This window comes from Dermacentor silvarum, chromosome 1 (assembly GCF_013339745.2).
Source record: "Dermacentor silvarum isolate Dsil-2018 chromosome 1, BIME_Dsil_1.4, whole genome shotgun sequence".
Classification (NCBI taxonomy): domain Eukaryota; kingdom Metazoa; phylum Arthropoda; class Arachnida; order Ixodida; family Ixodidae; genus Dermacentor; species Dermacentor silvarum.
This window is the reverse complement of record NC_051154.1, coordinates 88,356,184-88,377,818: the sequence shown is the minus strand read 5'-3', so window position 1 is coordinate 88,377,818 and position 21,635 is coordinate 88,356,184. Positions and strand designations below refer to the sequence as shown.

The window sequence follows — 21,635 nt, the reverse complement described above, 5'->3', positions numbered from 1 at the left end:
GTGTTTATTATTCCCATCTCTTTAGACGCTTTGTCTTCTAACGCTGGGCAGCTATACTTTGGAGAACATATTACTTTTAGCTGAAAACAATTAAATGTTATGTATGCGCAGGCGCTTGAAAATGGCACGTTCTATTAGCACTCTTCAATATACAGCGGACTTCAGGAGCGTACGCTCGTACGGCTGCCGCAGACAGACAAACCGACCTCGGAAGTATTGCTCAGTATGGCAAATTTCAGCACGCACTCTTAATCTTCATTCACTCACATGTACCGTAATTTCCGAACTACAATTTGCTATAGTCTACAGGGGTCAACTTTGGCTGCAATTTTTTTTTCTTTCATTAGGTTCTCGACATTTCTTACGTAATAAGTAGGGGTAGAGTGCATGCAACGGCGCACAAACAAAAAATGTCGCAGTTTCGCCCGAATGGCGAAGCATCAATCGCGATAGCAAATTAGTAGAGAGCTATAAGGAGTAGGGGGAGTAGTTTTATCGGCTGCATAGACTTGACACATTCGCTTACTAACTGAATTAACAAGAGTGGTGTCAGCGCGCACAAGCAAACATGAATAGATCTCACTCGATGACCGCAGACAACCACTGTCAAAACGCTGGCGTGAGGAAGCGCGGCCGCCGCGCTTCCCCACGTTAGATTTAGGTGCACGTTAAAGAACCCCAAGTGGTCCAAATTTTCCGGAGTCCCCCACTACGGCGTGCCTCATAATCAGATTGTGGTTTTGGCACGTAAAACCCCCATTTTTTTTTCTTCTAATGTCACACACGAGGCCAACGTGGACGAAAATGGCAAGTGTTTCTTTGATTTGGCTATGATAGAACTATTTTCCTTGGACGTCATAGGGAAAGTTTGAAAGAAAAGTAAAAAAGAAAACGAAAAAAAAAAACGACAGCGATAACGCTCATGTTATTCAGTCGTATACACTTTTTATCAACTTCTAATGCTTATTCGTCGAATTTCACTCTTCATTTTTTTTAGTAAAACAGTTGCGCAATTAAGTAGTACAAGTACATATTATTGCGATAGCAATTATATGGACACTTCAAGCGGACACTTCAAGCGCCGCAGCACAGCGTCGCCCCCCCCCCCTCTCCCTCCCATACCCCCGCGGCCTTTCGCGCGACGGAAGTCGCGTTTGCTCTCCACGGCGCGCGACGACGATTTTATCACCCTTGGATTTTATACGGAACCTCACGGCGACGACGACGGTAGAAATCCGCTTGAAGTGTCCATATAATTGCTATCGCAATAATATGTACTTGTACTACGTAATTGCGCAACTGTTTTACTGAAGAGTGAAATTCGACGAATAAGCATTAGAAGTTGATAAAAAGTGTATACGACTGAATAAAATTAGCGTTATCGCTGTCGTGTTTTTTTTTTCGTTTTTTTTTTACTTTTCTTTCAAACTTTCCCTATGACGTCCAAGCAAAATTGTTCTATCATAGCCAAATCAAAGAAACACTTGCCATTTTCGTCCACGTTGGCCTCGTGTGTGGCATTAGAAGAAGAAAAAAATTATGGGGTTTTACGTGCCAAAACCACGATCTGATTATGAGGCACGCCGTAGTGGGGGACTCCGGGAAATTTGGACCACTTGGGGTTCTTTAACGGGCACGTAAATCTAAGTAAACGGATGTTTTTCGCATTTCGCTCCCATCGAAATGCGGCCGCCATGGCCGGGATTCGATTCCGCGACCTCGTGCTCAGCAGTCCAACACATTAGAAGAAATCGTCACGGCAGCGAGAATCGCACTGGGCATGCTAGGCTAGAATGAGCGATATTGAAAGCAAATGTGCTGCGTAGTATGGTATAGACAGCCTGGACTTCGTTAATATTGAAACATTTAGACATGCATAGTCCGCGGACTGTAGTCCTGGGTATACTGTGGTTAACAGACTTCCTTCTGGCGCACTACTTCACAAAGTCAAAAGGATATGAAAGGGCTATGACGGAGCCAGTGGCATTCCAGGAAGAGCCCGTGCAGTGAAGCTGCAAGGAAGCACACATTTCGTGAGACAAACAACACAGAGGATCACAGGAAGATGGAGAGTTCGCATCAAAGTTAGATTTGATCAGCCAAAACAATCGCGTCGCGTTGCTGATACGTTTTTCAGCATGCGTTTTTCTTTGTTTTGCTTTGCTTCAGAATGAAGAGGTACTTCAGCTGAAAAATAAAGTTACGCGCGGTCGTCATGACCCTTTCTCATATCGGTCATATCAACCATATACGTTTATATGACCGATATGAGAAAGGGTCATGACTCATATTAACGAACCATATGTGAAATAAGCTGCAGCGCTTCCCCACGCTTTCTACATACAGCTAAATTAGGAGTTACTTGTTAGCTTAATGGCTACTATATAGTTGGTTATTATGATAGCGCAGATAAAGAACGCCATAACTACTGCAGTTTTCTTCACACAAGCCTGGTCGATTTAGGACGAGGACGTTGAACGATTTTGAGGGGAGCACCAAGCACAGTAAATCTAGAGGCGATGTGCTTCACCACTTTTCGATGTTAGCGTCACGGTGCACGACGATAAACATGTAATCTAATTACCACGCTGAGCGCGCGATTGCGGCTAAGGCCAGCGCTTTTTTTTCCGTGACTACACTAGCGATCAAGCTGTCTCTTCGTCATCACCCGTATAGTTGAGCCTTATAAAGTGAACGACGACTGCCTCTTTAGTCACGTTGCATACGCGCATTCTTATTTTGCATCAAAAGTTTTTATTGATGCCAAAGCGTCAAATGGCCCATTGAGCGAAAAAGCCGGCGTCTGTCATCTGTAGGAGCGAAACGGCGCCTAATTTCCCATTGGCTGCGACGCCACGGCACGAGCGCGCCTCGACGGAGCAGAGCGGGCGAAAGGGAACACCTGCTGGGGCCCTAGCGCGCCAGGTGTTGCGTGAGGGGAGAAAGCATCGCCGCGACGCTACGTCACTCTCGTTCTCGTAAGCCTGTGTTATCCTCACCTGCGTTCTAACTGCGCCTCGGTAAGGCCAAATCAAAACGCGCCAAGCATCTCAACGCGCTCGCTCGCCCGCGAGGAGTTCATAACTCGAAGGACTGCTCAGCGGCGTTCAATTAGGCATTAATGCTTTCGCATTCCCAACTCATACGAAGTGCTTAAGTGTCATCAGATTTTTTATACTGGCCCCTACAGAGGGGACCCAGGGCTTGTACACACTGCTGCCCATCCTCTAAGGAAATGTCTACGGCGTTATGTCAAGGAAGTCGCTCAAAGGATTATGGTGGCATACATGGATAGCTCGCTCTTCGTGGATGGACAGCCATGCATTGTGGAGTACCCTTGATTTGTTTGGCAAATAAAAAGTTTGCCTGTCATACTTTTTTCGTTGTGAATATTCAGGTCAGCTGAATATTCTTATGTAGTTAAACGGCCACCACTGTTATATATAGCTTGAAAAAAAACATTGACTCAAAGATACGGTCCTGTGAATAAATTTATAAAGGTACACATGTGCAAACATATGATTCAATGACGGAAGCTAGTCGCAGTTCTTCGAAAGTTCGGTAAATTTTTTAAAAGGAAAATTCGAATTTCAGATTTTATTTTTATGGATTTATATGTGAGCATGTATGCGACATGTATCGCCTTCGTTTTCGTTTCAACCAGTAATTGCGATTTATACATTTCGTATGGTGTGTGAGACAACAGTATGCAGGGTAGTCGACCAAAATGTCATTCACCTAGAAGTAAGAGCCAGACATTTCTATTGATTTCTTTTTAGAGAAGCCTACCTTGAGGAACGAGTAGGGAGCTATTACTTCCGCTTCACTGCCCAAAATGCAACAGTACATTAATTTTTTTTTCTCGCAACGAAAGAGCTACTACGTTTAAGGAAAGCCACAGCACACAAGAAAGGTAAATGCGTGAAAAAATACCACGAAATGCATGCGCGAAACGGCCATGAAAAGCGACCTTGTAGCACCCGTCAGGTAAACGTTACATTTTATTTTGATCTGCGCTTACGCCAACAATATAGAGTGAAGCTTTCGGGCCTATCGATCAATAGTCTCTTCACGTTACCTCACGTGCGGCCAGGCCGCTTCAGTAAAACGTAATCATATTTAATCTTTCAGTGCACAGTAATTGAGCCTGATATACTCGATATCACTTCTTCCGCTCTGTAAATATAAGCGAACACCAAAAGTCTAGTTACTAACGTAAGAAACTTCTTTTCAATTCAGCACAAATAAACACGACTTGAATGCGAATGAGCGCGCTCTTGCTGCTTGTTTCAGCAATGTATCCACGTAGATAGACTTGAATATGGATCCGTTTATCTAAGGATGCATAAGGTACAAAGCACGTTTTCACGAAAAATCGAAGCATAACAATATATATTTTGCATGTGTATACAAAATACATTTAATGGTATAGAGTGCAAGTAGTGAACACAATTCTTGAACATCTTGTACAGCTCGGCTTTTACGCCTGCGACCAAGTCGGCCACGTTGCTGCATATGCCACATTGTCGCGAAGCAATCACGGAGCGTTTGCTCCGACAGCCGATGTGCTGTACGACTCTGAAAACAGCGCCAATAGGTCTGAAATTGAAGTCCTAACAGCTCTCGTGACCCTTGTGGCTTCATGGTTATGTATTCTTTTTGATCTTTCTTTCGCTCACTTTTATTTTCAAGCACAATGTTGACACGATAAATATACGCGTTGTTTTTATCCCCTAAAAGGATGAGAAGAGAACGCATTATCCCACTGTAGAGTGCTCCGCGACTGAAACGCGATACGCGGATCACATGGCGGCCGGTGCTTTTTGCGCCACCGGAGAGTGCTGGGTTAACGCTGGGGGCCCAAATGCGGTCACAATGCGTCACAAAGGCTCTCACCTTTATCGTATATACCACAATTAATTTGCGTGGTGTCCCCAGCGCTCAGCGGGTAGCGCAAGAAGTGACGGCAGCCACGCGCTCCGAGTATCGCGTTTCATTAGCTGAGCACTGTACACATTTTCCGTGTGGCAGCTGCCAGCAGCTTTAGGTCGATAGTTCATACGCGTAAAAGAGCTTCTACCTTCTTCACAGATGTTCTGAATTCTCCAACCCTCGCAACTCGCATGTGGCCTGGACACAAAGATTGTCTAATCTTGGTTATGACCGAAACAACGGGCCGGCTTTTTTAATCGTTGTTGGAGTCATTGCAACAAGAAAATGTCAAAATATAGCAAAGGAGCTCCTCAGCTTACTGCCGGTAAAGAAGTAGCGGAGGCTAGTACTCGCTTATCCGAAGGTTTCGTAAACTCGTACCAACCTCTCGGGGCAAAGTCATGTCGCAGTAGAGCCGGGACGCACTGCCTTCGCAAGTGTCGGCGAGCAGTCTGTAGCCACGAAAAGCGCTGCTGCGCGAAGATTTCTCGAGCTCCTGTATCATCTTTGGGTAGGCCTGCCGCATGAACGTTGCAAGCGACGGCCAATCGTATGCCCTGGGCTCCACAGCCGGCACGCCTTGCGGCGACGCTTGGACCTACGCAATGCTCAGCTTCATTATCAATCAATCAATCAATCATCAATCAGTCAGTCAATCAAGTTATTTATCTCATGATATTGAAGCATGGAGACAGGGCAAGCCACGAGTCATGGGTCAATCGCGGCCGCGGACGTCGACAAGGAGTGAGTTCGGAGCTGTCCATGTCAGCAATAGCAAATTCCTTTCACGACAGAAGGAAAGATCTATGTCTGTGACGTCTATTGTCTGTCACGGGCACTCGCAAGCGCCGAGGTTAGGTTACGCACTTCTGGCGAGGTCTCTCTAAAGGGGCTGGAACCGCGACTGCACTAAATTAATATGTAGCGGCTCTATAGCTTACGCGAAGTAGTTGCGACATTTACCACTGCTGTAATGCATGCGACCGGCTGGCCCTCATTGCAGCGTGCCTTAAACCTAAGCGGCGTCTCTCGGTCAACTGGTGGAAGGAATGGCATCGTGCGGTCCTCTATAAATGCTACTCTAATTGCATTTGCCAGCTCGCAAATAGCGCTCAGGCATTGCGTAAACACAGAGTGGAAATACCTCTGCGTCGCAACAGTGGCGTCCCTGGACGCCCGCCTCCCTCGTGGTCCGCGGCTCTGTCTGGACGCAGCTGTGCTGGGTCTCTCTGGAAGAGTAAAGGGACCGCAGTTCGCGCATTGCTCGCGCAACGAGCGACGAAGACGCTGTGGGTCGGCAATAGTTCGGGCGCTTGTCTGACAATGATGACATTTCGCTGAATTTGTCGGCTGATTGTACCCAGTTTAAATTATGAAACAATTGACGCGGCGGCATATATATATATATATATATATATATATATATATATATATATATATATATATATATATATATATAAAGACCTAAGAGTTAATATCGTATGCCATGTTTCAAGTACTCTCCGGAATGTATGAGAAGAAAATCTCACCTCTTTGGACAGCTCCAGCAGTGACAGGATTGTTTCGAGCTCGTGGCAACATTTTTCTTTTTTCCCAACTTCTGGGTTAGGACACAACATTTTGCTCCACACCTCAAAACTATATATTAATGTCAAACGTACACTTTGTTAACCCCATGGTTTGCATTGCGTTGCGTCCCTGGTTCACCAGTTTCTTTATTTTTCGTGTCCACCATGATGTTTCCGAAATTGACACCATAGCCACATATCTTTCCTCAGCATAATAACGCCCAATTCCCAGCCAATCCCTCCGTTGTGGAGATGTGTCATAGGCTGTTAGAACAACCACAACGACGACAAAAACTGACCCCATAGTGGGTATGAGCTATTGACAGAGGGCAAATAAGCAAACTATGTAGCACGAAATAAATTTACGAACTTTCGGGAGGGTGGGTGACGAAATTCTCTGGTAAACAGTGAGTGTCAGCAGCAACACACAAATGATTTCTATATATTTCCGTGTGCAATACCAGAGCGCAAAGGAGAACTATAGGATAATTTAGCAACTATACTAAGTGAAAAGCCCACTTTGTGAAAAACACGCAGTGAAAAGACTTGTTAGTAATTTACTGCACGCTTCAGATAGGTATGGCTGCTTACAAAGCAGCGTAATTGGGATGAGCAGTTGCAAGCAGCTTTCGGTCAAAGTGAGAATCATTACAAAATTGAATTAATTATGTCGTTTAATGCCCCTGAACAATACCGCCCGTGGTGGAGAGCTCCGGATTAATTGACAGCGATAGTTGTATTTCGCCTTTGGAGTCAACGATGGTCATCCTCAGCTACGCCACGCTACCATGCCGCAAATGAGCGGTGTGTAGGGGAACCATAAACCGAGAGACTGACGCTTTCTTTTTCCGGTTCTTTCTTACGATTCTTTCTTCGATTTTAATTCGTTTCGTTTCGTTTTCCTTCTTTGGTGGCGCATACCCACTGGAGGAGATTGTTCAAGATGTCGACGTCATTAAGAAAGAAGGTAGGTTATTACTAAAATCAGTAAGTATTTTCAGGATGAAATGAATGAAAAGTAACGTATGAATAACGTTACTAAGAAAATCGCCCTGAAACAACTAAAAATTTCACCATGGCTGAGCAACCATCCTAATGGCAGTGTGTAAGAGAGGAGGCCCCCACAAAAAGAATGCCAATTCGCGGTTCCATACGAGGCCCGATCTTCTTTTATGATTATTTTTTTTGTTATTTTTGCAAGGATGTTATAATACTTGCTGCTATGCAGCGCTTATATTTGAGGAAGCACTGCCGCTAGTTGCGTCATGTTGCATGCTAAGACTTTGTACTATTGCGAGTTAGTTATTCACATGCTGAAATTTCCGACTGTCTTGTGTGCGTGCGTGTGTGTGTGCGTGTGTGTGTGCGTGTGTGTGCGTGTGCGTGCGTGTGTGTAATAACCACATAGTACCTGTTTTCGTAGCTTCATAATATTGCGTATTTATTTGTACTCATCATAACGGAACGAGTACACCACCTCTCATCACTAGTCACCAAGTGCAGAGCCACCGAGCGCCGGTTTCTCTGCACTGCAGGATGGAACTGGATTACCGGATCATGTATACGAAATGCACGCCACAAGGATAGCAAGAAACCACCCGAAGGTGCCCGTGACAAAACCAGGTATTCTTTTCTTTCTTGCTTGCTTTTACAAGGAAAAGACGTTCACAATTCCACAGGTTGCACGTAGAGCTTGTGTGCCTCCTTTCTGACGGACTGAAATCGATCGCGATATTTAAGAACGGCAGACAGCGATTACCAATCTGGCTCTCACGTCTTGCTAAATGGATAGTGTTCACTTTCGACGGAAAATTATTTTTGAAGGTTTATTGGAGGACGTCAAAGAAATCTGTCCTATTGTTTCACGTTGTGGTAACCGAGTTCGATAAACGCCACTGGTTGAAAAAAAAATTCATGCAACTTTAGATTCACTGACTGCTTTTTAGCAAGTAGTCAGAGGAAAAAAGCCTCCCCATGCGACCGTGCTTTCGGAACAATACCGAAATTCGCGTACTCTGCCTCCGCAAAAATGCTAAGCAGTGCTAAGTTATAACAAGGATAACGTCTATCGGGTACGTTCCAACCTCTTCCTTGTCAGGTATATGCTACGCGAAAGAAGAGTTAAAAAATAGACTATGGAGCATGTTGCTTATCAAAGGCCACCGTAATCCCATGCCCCGTTTAGCCTTTAGGGTGAGGCAACGACGTCGACTTGCTGTTCAGGCAAGTTATGCTTTAAACGAAACTTTGCAATTATGTTGAAGCCACGGTTAGTGCAAGCCGCTAAGGAGACCAAGCACATAAGGCTTACCGCACGCAGAACAGTTTTGCCACATTGGGCGCGCTGCCTCTTCAAAACCAAACACATAAAATCCTACCATTGGCACCAGAGCTCGCAGTTCCTGCTTGCCTTTTAACTCCCGAACAGCGTGGGACTCAATATGAGGAATATGAAACAACCTGAAAGGCGGCTAAATAAGCATAGAGGTCGAAGCGTTATTAGAAAAAAAAAAACGGGAACGTTATTCCTGGTGTGTAACGTAACTTGAACCAAACTTTAAAAGAAAATGGTACATCATAAGCGATTGAGACTTTGAAACAAACGGCATATTGTTCGTAGTCGTCCTCAGTTACTCAGAGTATATTTTGAAGTGCGATTAGTTGGCTAGTTATGGCTAGGGTCAATTATGCAAAATTGTAAATACTCCGTTTAAAGCATATGTAGTAGATTTTGTAGAGCATGCTTGATAATCCCTAATGGACTTATTTCCATTACATATTTCTTTACCGTAGTTCTTTGTTGCGGGCTCTAAACAAACCCGCGGAAATATGAAAAAAAAAAAAAAACGATGTCCCTGCGCACTTGCGCCTATGGTTTGCAGCGCTCTACATCATGTGAGCGTTCCCCATGGTCGAGCGTGCTCTACATCGTCAAGCGTGCTCTACATGGTCAAGCCTCAAGCGTCTCTCACAACCCTCAACTGTTTTATCCTTTTCGTTTCCCTCTTTCACTCGACGAGGGAACACACTGTAGTTCTTTTAGCCAATCAGCATCTTGGATCAGGTGGCCATATCCCGCACGTGATGTGTCGTCGTTTCCCGCCGGGCTCCGCCTCCAATCTTGTTAGGTCGCCCCGAACACAGGCAGCGGTGACACCTTGGAACCGAACGTTGATGTCGTTCCCCCGGGATTGCCAGACACGGGCCCTTTCAAGATTCGCCTCTCCATAGCGGTCAGTTCGCGGAACCAGGTAGGGCGGTGGCTGTCTCGAAAGGCAGCAGTCGGCGTAGCGTCGTCGGGTTCGGGCGGCTCTGGTAATTCACGGGACCGCACCAAGGGCGACGCTGCCGTTTAGCCACGCATGAGGTAGCCCGGGGACCAACTGCTAATCCCTCAGTCCCAGGTGACACTTCTCGGCCGCGAGAAAGGGCGCCAGGTTGGCGCGTCTGAGTCGGCGCCGGCCTCCTTTGTCCCGAGGGACCGCCAGACACAACAGTACATACGGGTGTTTTCGCATTTCGCCCCCATCGAAATGCGGCCGCCGTGGCCGGGATTCGATCCCGCGACCTCGTGCTTAGCCGCCCAACACCATAGTCACTAAGCAACCACGGCGGGTATAACAGCGGATCCAAACACGCTGGCCGGCTTTCACGATGAGTATGCGGGCTTGTTTGGGAACACACGGACACACGGTTAAGAGCGAGGCACGGCGCGCAAAGGCAGTAACGTCATGTTTTTTTATTGCGATAGCAATTATATGGACACTTCAACCGGATTTCTGCCGTCGGCGTCGCCGTCGCCGTCGCCGTGAGGTTCCCTATAGATAAAATCTTCGCCGCGTGCCGTATGCCCGAGCTACAGTGTACTAGAAGGGGGCAGTGGGCTTACTCTCCAGCGGAGGCTATGCGATGCGGTGGCTCCACGAATGTCGCAGATATGAGCTTCTCCGATAGCCCGAGCGGCGGCGCTGGCGTCAGTTTCAATGGAGCGTGGGTGCGACGGCGCAGCTGCCCAGTGCCCGCCCAGTGCCCGATCATATTCGCTGGAGTTGCAGAGCTGCGTTGTTTTTTTTTTCTTTTTTTTTCTGGACGTCGTCGCGTAGGTTTTTTTTTTTCATTCGGTGTTTTTTTCGCACATAGCCTGCAAGAGATTAGTATGCCTTGCAGTAACTGAGCCATGCCGCGGCATCGACAAAATCACTGTTACGCGCCTGGGTGCCAAACAGGCTATGTTTACTTGAAGGATGAGCCGAAGTTGTCCTTGTTTGGCGTCCCGAAGGATAAAAATAGGCGGAAAGAGTGGGAAAAAAACCTCCACAGAGCTGACAAGCCCCTGGACGACACGAGCGCAGTATGCGAGCTCCATTTCGAGCCACGTTTTGCGCTCATGTCCACCGCAGTTCCTGATCACTGTGAATTGTCTTTCTTTTTATGGTCTAGTTAGGTCAGTTAGCGAAGGAAACTGCGAGGAAGGTACACTGGCCTCCTTACTGGAAGTTGACTATCTCGAAGCATCATGTGACCGAAATGAGTGCAGTCAAACTGCTGCTAGCGCTACTGCCACAGAGGCCACACAAAACGTGGTACCCCAGCATTGCACGGGCCTGCGGGTTTAAAACGACCATAACCAGCACGTGGCCAGAAGCGATTCGAGGCTCACTTAACACATTGCGGGCTATGTTGCGCGGGAGTGTATTGTCAATTCGAGCACAAAATGCCAAGAATGCATAAAGCTGCTTACTATGACGCCACCAGGCGAAAGTTTTCACGCCCGGCTAACAAACTTTTGTGACCAAGGAGGCCTCCTTTATCCCTCCAGTCAGCTGTATGGCTTCGTGAAAAAGCTAGAGGATCTTTTCACAGAATGCTTCTGTCAGAGTGAGCCACACTCTGACAGCGTTATGGACATGCTGGCAGTTGTTAAGAGTAAGCTCCCCCTCGAAGTTGTCTGCAATGTGCACACTTTTAGCCTCACAGCTAAAATAATTAGTTTTTACATTGTCACACGTCTGCATTTTTATGTGAAAGGAATTAACTGTGACAAGGCAGGAAAGCGGCAGAGAGCCAAGCAGCTGAAGTTGAACCGTTGCTTATGAGTTGAAGTGCATGAAACAATGGCTTGCTGTACTTGCAAATAAAAGCTTTGTGTCAGCAACAGCCCTGTTATCTTCATTTTCCTTACCCTTATATAGCTGTACATAAGCAAAGGCCTGAGCCTAATTGTCAAGTGAACTAGTTTTCACTTTTTGTTCAGGCCTCCCTCCATTTCTTTATGGAAAAAATCAACCTGATTTGATTTAATAAATGTGTGCCAGCGTAATAATGGTTAATAATAAACGCAGAAGGCTACTGTGAAGCATGGAACAACTAAAGTGGAACAATGAAATATTTAAGCCATATATACAAATTCATAGTGGCTAAGCAAAGGCACAAACCTGGTTAGCATGCCTGATGGTTTTTTTTTTTTCAGCCCAGCTGGGTAGTATGTGCGCACTGTTTTCTGTCTGACAAAATTTTACATTAGGTCGACACGGCATGAAACCGTATATTTGGTCACCGTCCCTTTCATTCAAAATTTTCTTTCATTTTTTTTACGATTGCCCAATAATTCGGTAAATTCGAAGGCCCCTTCCACATAAGCAAAATCCGTCAGCGACGACCTCTTTGCAAAAAAGGTTTAGGAGTTAGGATAGGCAGCAAATTGCCCAAGAGTTGCCATCTTCCTTTTCGACAAGGTACTATTATGGCAAATATCATGTGGCCTAAACAAATATAGTGCTTGCTAAAGATATGTAAAGACTCTCAAGTATGTCAAAATTAAAAACAAATAAGAGTGTGAACTGCTTCGAACTGAAACCGTCAGAAACGCAAGGAAAATCAAAGCTTCTGCAAGCAAAGCTTCCATTGAAGTTGCCAGTGGCGCCACCTCTTGGATGCGACGCTGACTGCGTCAGAGGAGCGGCTGAGTAAGCCCACTGCCCCCTTCTAGTACACTGTACCCGAGCGGAAGCGTGCGGGGACGCGCGCTATCACGGAGAGCGAACGCACTCAATCTCCCACGCGCAAGCAAGGAAGCGGGAAGCCAGCGCCGGAGGGAGCGGGGGGCGGGGGGCATTTCCACTCTGCCAACAACCGCGCTCGTCGCTCGCTCGCACCGTCTCTTATCTCCACACGGCTCTGGCTTTATGCGTCGTGCATTCGCCGCTCAGTTTCCGTTGAAGCGATAGACCGCACGTACCTACGTACCTTCGCCGCTGCGGCGTATCCGCTTGCTGCCAGAGTTTTGACGGTCGTTGTCTGCAGTCATTCAGTGTGATCTATTCATGTTTGTGCGCGCTCACACCACGCTTGTTCATTCAGTTAGTAATAGTCGGGCCACATTTTCCAACGCACGCTACACATGCAATGCTGCCCGGATCGGCAGTGCAGCGCTACAGGTGTGTCCCTTCGCACGCGCTGCCCACGGGAAGCGCTTCTCACCAACACCACCGTTTCACACGCGCCTTCTCGTGGTCATCGAGTCTCTCTTCATGTCGGTCTACTTACGCCGCAGCACACCTGCTTACTTAATCAGCTAATGTTTACTACAATTCATATTGCTACCAAAGCCGCTCACCTTACTTCGTATGACATTGCTGTGTTGCTATCGCATTCATTGCTTCGCCCTTAGGGCGAAACTGTGACATTTTTTTTCTTTTATTGCGATAGCAATTATATGGACACTTCCACCGGATTTCTGCCGTCGGCGTCACCGTCGTCGTCGCCGTGAGGTTCCGTATAGATAAAATCTTCGCCGCGCGCCGTATGCCCGAGCGGAAGCGTGCGGGGACGCACGCTGTCACGGAGAGCGAACGCAATCTTCCACGCGCAAGCAAGGAAGCGGGAAGCGAGTGCCGGAGGGAGCGGGGGGGGGGGGCGCATTTCTACTTTGCCAACAACCGCGCTCGTCGCTCGCTCGCACCGTCTCTTATCTCCACACGGCTCTGACCTTTATGCGCTGTGCATTCGCCGCTCAGTTTCCGTTGAAGCGATAGACCGCTGCGGCGTATATGCGCTTGCTGCCAGGGTTTTGACAGTCGTTGTCTGCAGTCATTCAGTGTGAGCTATTCATGTTTGTTTGTGCGCGCTCACACCACCGTTCGTAATAGTCGGGCCACATTTTCCAACGCACGCTACACATGCAATGCTGCCCGGATCGGCAGTGCAGCGCTACAGGTGTGTCCCTTCGCACGCGCTGCCCACGGGCAGCGCTTCTCATCAACACCACCGTTTCACACGCGCCTTCTCGTGATCATCGAGTCTCTCTTCATGTCGGTCTACTTACGCCGCAGCACACCTGCTTACTTAATCAGCTCATGTTTACTACAATTCATATTGCTACCAAAGCCGCTCACCTTACTTCGTATGACATTGCTGTGTTGCTATCGCATTCATTGCTTCGCCCTTAGGGCGAAACTGTGACATTTTTTTAGTGTATTCCGGGTTTCCTTTAGAGTTGGGGGGGTGGGGGGGGGGGGGGCAAGTAAAATATAACGTCACACAAACAGCTTCATTTGAATTTATTAACTTTTACAAGCCCTAAAACATATTTGAAAATTTGCGTAATTGAACTTAGCTGTTTAGCTAACTTATCGTCTTCAAAAAAGGCTTTACCTAACTAAGGACGAATACGAACGATATGCTGATGGTCTCAATCGTTTATGAAGCGCTTTTTGTAAAGCTTGGTTCAGGTTACGTGAAACACCCGGTATGCATTGGGTTAGGAAAATTCACGGCAAAACCATGCATGAACTCGAACCGACGTCCCGCCTTTATGAAACAGGGTGCAGATTCAGAGTGGTATGAAACTTTGTCTCTTCTTCATAGCCTTTCTGGAACTTCTTGGAACACAGGAACTACGACGACGGAAATTCGCCTGGAGTGTCCACACAATTGCTACCGCAATAAAAAGACAGGCTAGACAGACACCATATTTAAGCGCCAATACGAGAACTAAAAATTCTGGCAAACACACTTCTGGCAGCAACGAAAGCCACACAGGAACGGGTTCGGAGTTGGCAAGAACGCTAGGCACTTGAGCTGCCTCTCTCGGAAGACATGTAGAGCCGTGTGATCGACAGGCATGCATTATTAGAACTAAGGGCATGGTTAATTTATCCTTTCCAGAAACCTATTTTTGCTCTTCTTCAAGTTAACGTATGTGTCACTACTTCATCGCCGCCGCTCTGCTTGGTGAAAAATTGTGCATCCTGCGCTAGTGTAGTTGAAATCCAGCGCTAATGCTGCTAATGCAGCTCCACTAACGTGAAACCTGGGGAAGTGCGAAGCAGTGATGCGCCGGTGTTTCCCTTGTGTTTTCCTTGTGTTTGTCTTGTTTTCTCCTGTGTTTATCTTGTGTATAGCAATCCATCATCCGTTTTGACACCTGTGCTATGGCACAACTGGTGGGAAACAGCCACGCACATGGCGCCAAACCACCACGCACATGGAGCCAAATGCTTTGCTGATTATATTTAGAAGCGATTTTAACGAATTTATGTTAATTAATGCGCTTAACGCTTGATTATTCCTGGCTTTTAAATTATTCTGAATCGTGTTACTTTATTTTGAACCGATTTTGGTGAATTCTGCACTTGCTTTGACCCTGTTTTGAGCACTTGTTTTTGAGCGTGATCACACGCGACGGACGCCGACGACAGCCCGGGCCCCTAAAGTGCTTCGCACTTAAAAGCCTAGAAAAAAAAATTGGCGCAGTTTCACCCGAAAGGAGAAGCATCAATTGCGATAGCAAGTTAGTAGAGACCTATACGGAGTAAGGATAGTAATTTTATCAGATGTATAAACTTGGACATGCAGCAGCACCAGCAACGCGCAGAACTGTTGTCGGCGCCGTCGGCGTTTTGCCCGCGTTCGCACCGAACGTTCGCGGCGTTAGTGACTGTTGCCGGTGCCTCTGGGGGCGGCTCGGAGGTTTTCGACGAGATCAGAACAGGACACTTGTCGAGCAGCGTCGGAAGTCTTTCGCACCTTCTCGCCTCGCAACGTTTTTATATAAATAGGCATTTCGTGCCGCAGCTAAACGTCGCCTCCCCTCCCTCCCTCCCGTCCCCTCAAGGCCTTTTGCGCGACTGTAGAAGTCGCGTTTGCTCTATATGTTGATTGTAAAGGAGGAAAGAGACGCTTAATTCTGCAGCCCTTCAGGGAGCACGGCGCATGCATGCCGCGCGTTTGCTCTCCGCCGTGCGTTTGCTCCCCGTGAAAGCGCGCGTCCCTCGCCCCCTTTCACTTGCAGATACAGCATACGGCGCGCGGCGACGATTTCATGGCCGTTGACGTCATACGGAACCTCACAGCGACGGCGACGCTGGCGGCAGAAATCCGCTTTGGAGTGTCCATATAATTGCTATCACAATAAAACTCACACGCCACAATGTATCTGCTTTTACACTTATAATATGTTTATTTCGTTAAACAACTGCACACACTTGCGGCTTTCGCAGTGGGCGGGCAGGTGCGCAGATTTTTTTTTTTTCTTTTTTTAGTGGCGCGGCGTGTTCTAAGACGTGTTGCAGTCTAACAAGCTTTTAGACAGCACCGCTTTCGGGATCGGCCCACATATGCCACTGTCCCTTCTCTCAGAGCAGCCAGCTCTACATAGACGCTGTGCACGGACGCTGTGCAACAGCCACAGGCTCGCGTGTGTCTGCGCTCGCCTTACACAAACACGTTAGTCCATCTGGTAACGTTATGGAGAAACCGAAACGGTGCTGGATAGCGAGATACATGCAAAAGGCTTTGCATAATATGAATTTCCAGAGAGTCATTGGGATCTGCATAAATTATTTATAACTTTCTTCTTTAGTTTGCGTGCCGTTATGCTTTAGGAGCTGGATGTGATCAAGCAAATGCCGTGCAGGTCTATCAAGCTATACTATACTTTCCAGTGTTCTGTACGCTTTTATTCAGCCTGATGACTCCAGAATGTTGAACCTAAAAAATATGCCGGTTCCGTTCGGGTCAGAGTTCAGCGCGCTCCAATTTGGTTCCGGTTCAGTTCCGGTTCGGAGAAGTAAAAATTTATAACGGTTGGCAAACCGGTTCGAGACACTGAATAGGTTCGCGAACCGATTCAGTAAACTTTATCGAGCCCTATAGCGCAATGCTGCAGGGTGCTATCGACTTGTCCGCATGGTGCGTGCACTAGAACTTTGTCAGAAGGAGGAAGAAACGGGATTTATGGCAGATGGGAGACAAAAATAAATGGTTTGCTTTACATTAATATAATACAGCGAAGCTGTTAGCTTCGAGTTGGTCGGAATTTTCTCGGCTTCGTCCTCACGGAAAACAAATACCTTCAGCGATAAAAATGTATCAGTTTCACCCGTAAGGCGAAGCATCAATTGCGATAGCAAAATAGTGGACAGCTACACGAAGTAAGGATAGTAGTTTTATCAGCCGTACAGACTTGTAAACATAAGATGCTAACTAAATTAACAAGCAAATTAACTAAATACGCGCACAAGCAAACATGAACGCATCTCACTCGATGGCCGCGGAAACTCGCTGTAAAAATGCTGGAGTGAGTAAGCGCGGTGGCAGCAGCGAGCAGGTTGACCTTCGTGCCGCCGCTTGCATCAACGCGAACTAGGCCGCGAAAACACAGCGTAGGGTGGACTGCGTCCCCGCCGCAGATGGCTTTCAAGAAACAGCGGCCCCAGTGACCGCGCGCGGCGTAGAACCCCCTCCCCCTCCCCTCGGAGCCTTGCGGCCTATCGGGCGCGCGCAGCCACTCGGGCCGTCTGGAGCAAAAGGCCTCCCCCCCCCTGCCCTCCCTACTCTCCCTCCGGAGCGTTGCGCGCGACAGGAAGACGGCACGCTTCCTTCCCGCTCCCCTCCCTTGCGTGCGCGAGATTGAGCTGCCATCACCGGCTCACCCTCGCACGCTTTCACCCGCACATACAGCATACGGCGCGCGGCGACGATTTTATCGTTCTTGGACTTTATACGGAACCTCACGGCGACGGCAGAAATCCGCCTGGAGTGGCCATATAATTGTTATCGCAATAAACACCTTCAGCCATTGAAGCGAAAAGTGCATACATTCTTTGGTATCACGCGTACAACATACAGCACAGCATTCGTTTCAATAAAGAACAAGCACAAAACAAGCATCCAAACCACATCATTGATGATAAGGCGCTCCCGATAACAGTGCGAAGCACCTAGCACTCACCCCATACGTTTCCCGGTAAAGATTACTGTTGCGCAATTTGCCGCGGCGACAGCAGTTTTTCGACGTGTGGAGTGACGTCACTAGCCTGTCATATATAAATGAACCAGCCTAGAAACTGCTTTCATTGTTGTTGCAGCGCCCGATATGGGTATACAGGCAACGCATAGTTAGTATTCCCGAGGGGCAGCGTGAATACGAGGAGCGCCAAAGGGAAAAGAAACGGCAATACGACCAGCGGCGGCGTGCTGCCGCTGGTTGCATTGCCGTGGCACGGAATTCCACGGCGTGGAATTCCAGCTGAATAACGCGTCGGAGGAGGAAATGAGCGATAAAGCATTGCATGCCCCCCGAAGCAGTTTTAGTGATGGTTTTTCACAGCTTCGCTGGACTTCCACTTTCGCAGGGCAGGGATGGCAAGTCAATTTTCTTATTTCTCAGGCTTCATTGTCTCTTCTACTTGTGCAATTGTAAACAAAAAAGCGAGCTTCTATAATCATGTAAAAATACATCTATGTTTGTCTCCCATCTGACAGAAAGCCCGTTTAACTTTGTGCAGCTACAACAGTAATACACGAAAAAGCGGTCATCTTACGCAGTGCAAGTCGTCGCAAGAGTGTGCTGCACTTTGTGCGGTGCCTCGACGCGTCCTCCCTCCTTCCCAAATTTTCTTTTAGTGTCATCCATACTGAGTACGGGGAAAGTAGCAGAAATTTATAGGGGTGTTCCAATAGCAAAATTTATTTCATTCGAATCGAATACATGTATTTGACAAAAAACGACCGTCCAATATCGAATAGTGTATCGAATATTTCTATCTTTTAGAAAGTAATAAAAAATTCAAGGGACCCATGAAAGGTCGTGGATTCGAGTGTCTTAATTAACTATATCTTAATTAACTGTACCTTAATTAAGTAAGCCTTAATTAACACCAACGGTCTTGGGTTCGACTCCCAACCAATGGTCGTGGGTTAATAAACCTGCCTTAATATAACTTCGCCTGAATTCACTCTGCCTTAATTATTTTTGCCTTTATTGACGTCATCAACTGCCTCGATTGGCTCACTTGGGTTCACTTGAATTTTTTAGACCAGCGTGGTCATGCACGCCGACGCCAACTACGCCAAATTTTCCGCCACATAAGCCATATAATGCTTTCGCATAAGAAATTTCGCGGAGCCTGTTCGGCAACAAAAGGCTTGTTTACGTTATTTGACACATGTACACCGTGATAGAGTACGATCGCATTTGGTGCACGATGACACTGAAAGTTATAAGAAATCCCCGACGATTACGATAGTTCCTAATCACGCATTATGTGCCCCGAGAAGGATTTGTAGAATCTCTTCTCTGTCTGGAGGTGCCAAACATGCGTTGAACCATGGCACGCAACAAAAGCACATTTACCATGCTGATTTCAGCTGTTGTTACCACGCACTGAGGAGGTGACGGTATTCATTAGCGACCGCAATGTTGTTCTTACAAGAAGCGGCGCTGATGAACTTGTTGGTTTTCTCATTTTAGATCGATAGCTGCGCTACTCCAGGTACAAACCCAGAAAACGCCTGGTTCCGTAAATCTGACCTTCAAGCTATAGCCAAGGTCAACTGGGACTTAGCCTGCTACTACCGGCGGCTGCTGTGTACGCTGCGTGAGCGCCCATATCACAGAACACCCATGGAAACTTATAGAAGGCAAACTGTACTTTCCACACTGCAACGGAAATAAGAGTAGCGGTGGCGTTGTGAACTAAAGTATGCTACCGAGATGGCGCTGGCAAAATCAAAAACTAATATCATCATCATGACGTAGTGAGCAATATGGCCGCTACGGTAGCGGTTCGCAGGGCTCGTCGCGCTGCTCCCTCGCTGGTTTTGGGCGTTTTGTTACCGCTTTCGGGGCGGTATTCGTGTGTATTGTACTCTAACATGACTACAGATATCTTTATTATGTCGCCAGGTGACCGAGAATCCACAACTGGCAATAAAACACTTCAAAAAGTAAGCTTACATTGTTTACTGTCAATGCTGAATGAAGCAGTACATGCTCACAATTTTCGTACAGGCCAGGTGGACCTAATATGTTGTCCGTCACTGAGTTTACAACAGACAGAAATACAGATAACCATCTATTAATGGAACCCAAAGCTGAAATCGAGCGAAGTTTCTCATCGTGTTCGGTGTGCCGCTAAGCAGGGAGAACGAAGCTTCAGACAGCGATATTAATGCTCAGGTACCCTCTTACTTGTATTGCGTACAGTGCTGCTTGACGTTTTATATTCTCTGCGCTCGCCAATTTCAGCTAGATTAAAGAAATGAACATAAAAAAATTGCTCGGCAAAAATGTACTGTCAGCAAGATAAGCTCGAACTGCAATGTCCCATTGCTCTTCATACCACATTGGCGAGAGGCCACGAAGTGCAGGGGGACTTTTGCTAAATTTTACATCACATATGGTCTGCTCTTGATATTCTTCTTCTGCAATTTAGTGTTCAGGTGCGGCAGTAAAGGCTTTGGACACAAGCGGAGTACTCGTAGGGAAACCAAGGAACGTTATGGAGACAGCAGTGTCCTACAAGGGACTTCAGCAAATATTGCGTGAATAAACATGGACACTAAATCAACATATAAGCAAGCCCAATTAATGCTCACAGATCCTTGGAAAATGCAATTTGCGGTTTTCATGTTGGAAAAGAATTTCGGTATATGTATTCGAACAAGGCAAAGAGGTTGCAAGGAGATGAACACTTCAGTTCAGTGACAGAGGTAAGCAAGGGAAGCCTCAGCTTGAAACCACGTTTCACCAAGCAAACATATTTGTGAGGAGACGAAGACAAGTTCCCACGCTGAGGTTTCCCTTATTCGTCCACTGTTGATTCGCTGAATGTTAAGCCCAACTTATTCTGCGAGTACATTTCAAAATCTTTTTGGGAGCACACTGGGCTCGGGTTTGTCATCTGCTGTTTGAAGAGAAAGAAAAATTGTTTTAGTGATTTCTCAAGTTTGTGAAGTGTGAAATAGGCTGGCAGCTTGTGTGAGCTTGCTTTTCTAGCTATCTTATAGTGCAGGGCTAGCCTAGTTATGATTTCATGCAAACTGTACATGAGCCTCTTGCAGTAAACAAATGTAAAATAATGCGTGTATCCATATCTAATTCTAATCCTAGCACTTGCCATTAACAACGTTCCCTTAGATTTTGTCATGTCATATAAATATCTCGGTGTACAAATTACAAATAATAAATTGGACATTAATATAGAGTACGTCATTAGCCATGCTAATCACACGCTCGGGTACTTACGGCGCAACTTTTCCAAAGCACCGTCTATTAGAATTACAGGTTTACAAGACTCTAAATCGCTCGAAACTGAATATGCATCTGCAATACGGGATCCCAGTCACGTTAATCTTATTACTTCACTTGAACTAGTACAAAATAACTCAACTCGTTTCATTCTTTCTAATTATAACCGTACCGCAAGTATAAATGTAAAATAGCCAGTTTATTACACTAGCTATTCGCCGCAAAGTCGCCCGTATTTTGCTATTTCATAAAATTTTCCATTCACCACACTTCATGACAACTTCATACTGTGGCCTCAATGCATTTCAAGCTGCGTGAATCATCGAAATAAGGTAGGAAGGCTTCTTGTAACACGAAGTCTTCTTTCAATCTTTCATCCCCCGCACATTTCAGAATGGAACCACGAAATATCGTAGCCATCACAGATAACAAACTTTTTGAAAAACATTACTAACATTGTCTAATCAGGAGAGTCATTATGTAACAAGAACTCACTGCACTTCTTTGTTTTACTCGACTACTTTGTAACCAGTCCCTCTTTATTGCCATGTGGCCTGAGGGTACTTTAAATAAAAAATAAAATAATAAAATGAAGATTGATG

At 46.5% G+C, this 21,635-nt stretch overlaps 2 protein-coding genes across 2 annotated transcripts in view; both read right to left on the bottom strand.

Moving 5' to 3' along the window:
- LOC125946782 (uncharacterized) overlaps nt 1-21,635 on the bottom strand; it is a 130,259-nt gene that overhangs the window by 83,908 nt on the left and 24,716 nt on the right. The gene's annotated exons all lie outside the window — the stretch shown is intronic.
- Nucleotides 1,903-21,635, bottom strand: part of LOC119449992 (cytoplasmic dynein 2 intermediate chain 2-like) — a 27,024-nt gene continuing 7,291 nt past the window's right edge. The window contains exons 2-5 of the mRNA XM_037713359.2: nt 6,462-6,570; nt 6,077-6,161; nt 5,318-5,530; nt 1,903-2,012 (exon numbers count right to left, since the gene is read on the bottom strand). Of these exons, the coding sequence (XP_037569287.2) occupies nt 1,935-2,012; nt 5,318-5,530; nt 6,077-6,161; nt 6,462-6,570 (485 nt within the window). The 3' untranslated portion in view covers nt 1,903-1,934. The remainder of the gene's footprint in view (nt 2,013-5,317; nt 5,531-6,076; nt 6,162-6,461; nt 6,571-21,635) is intronic.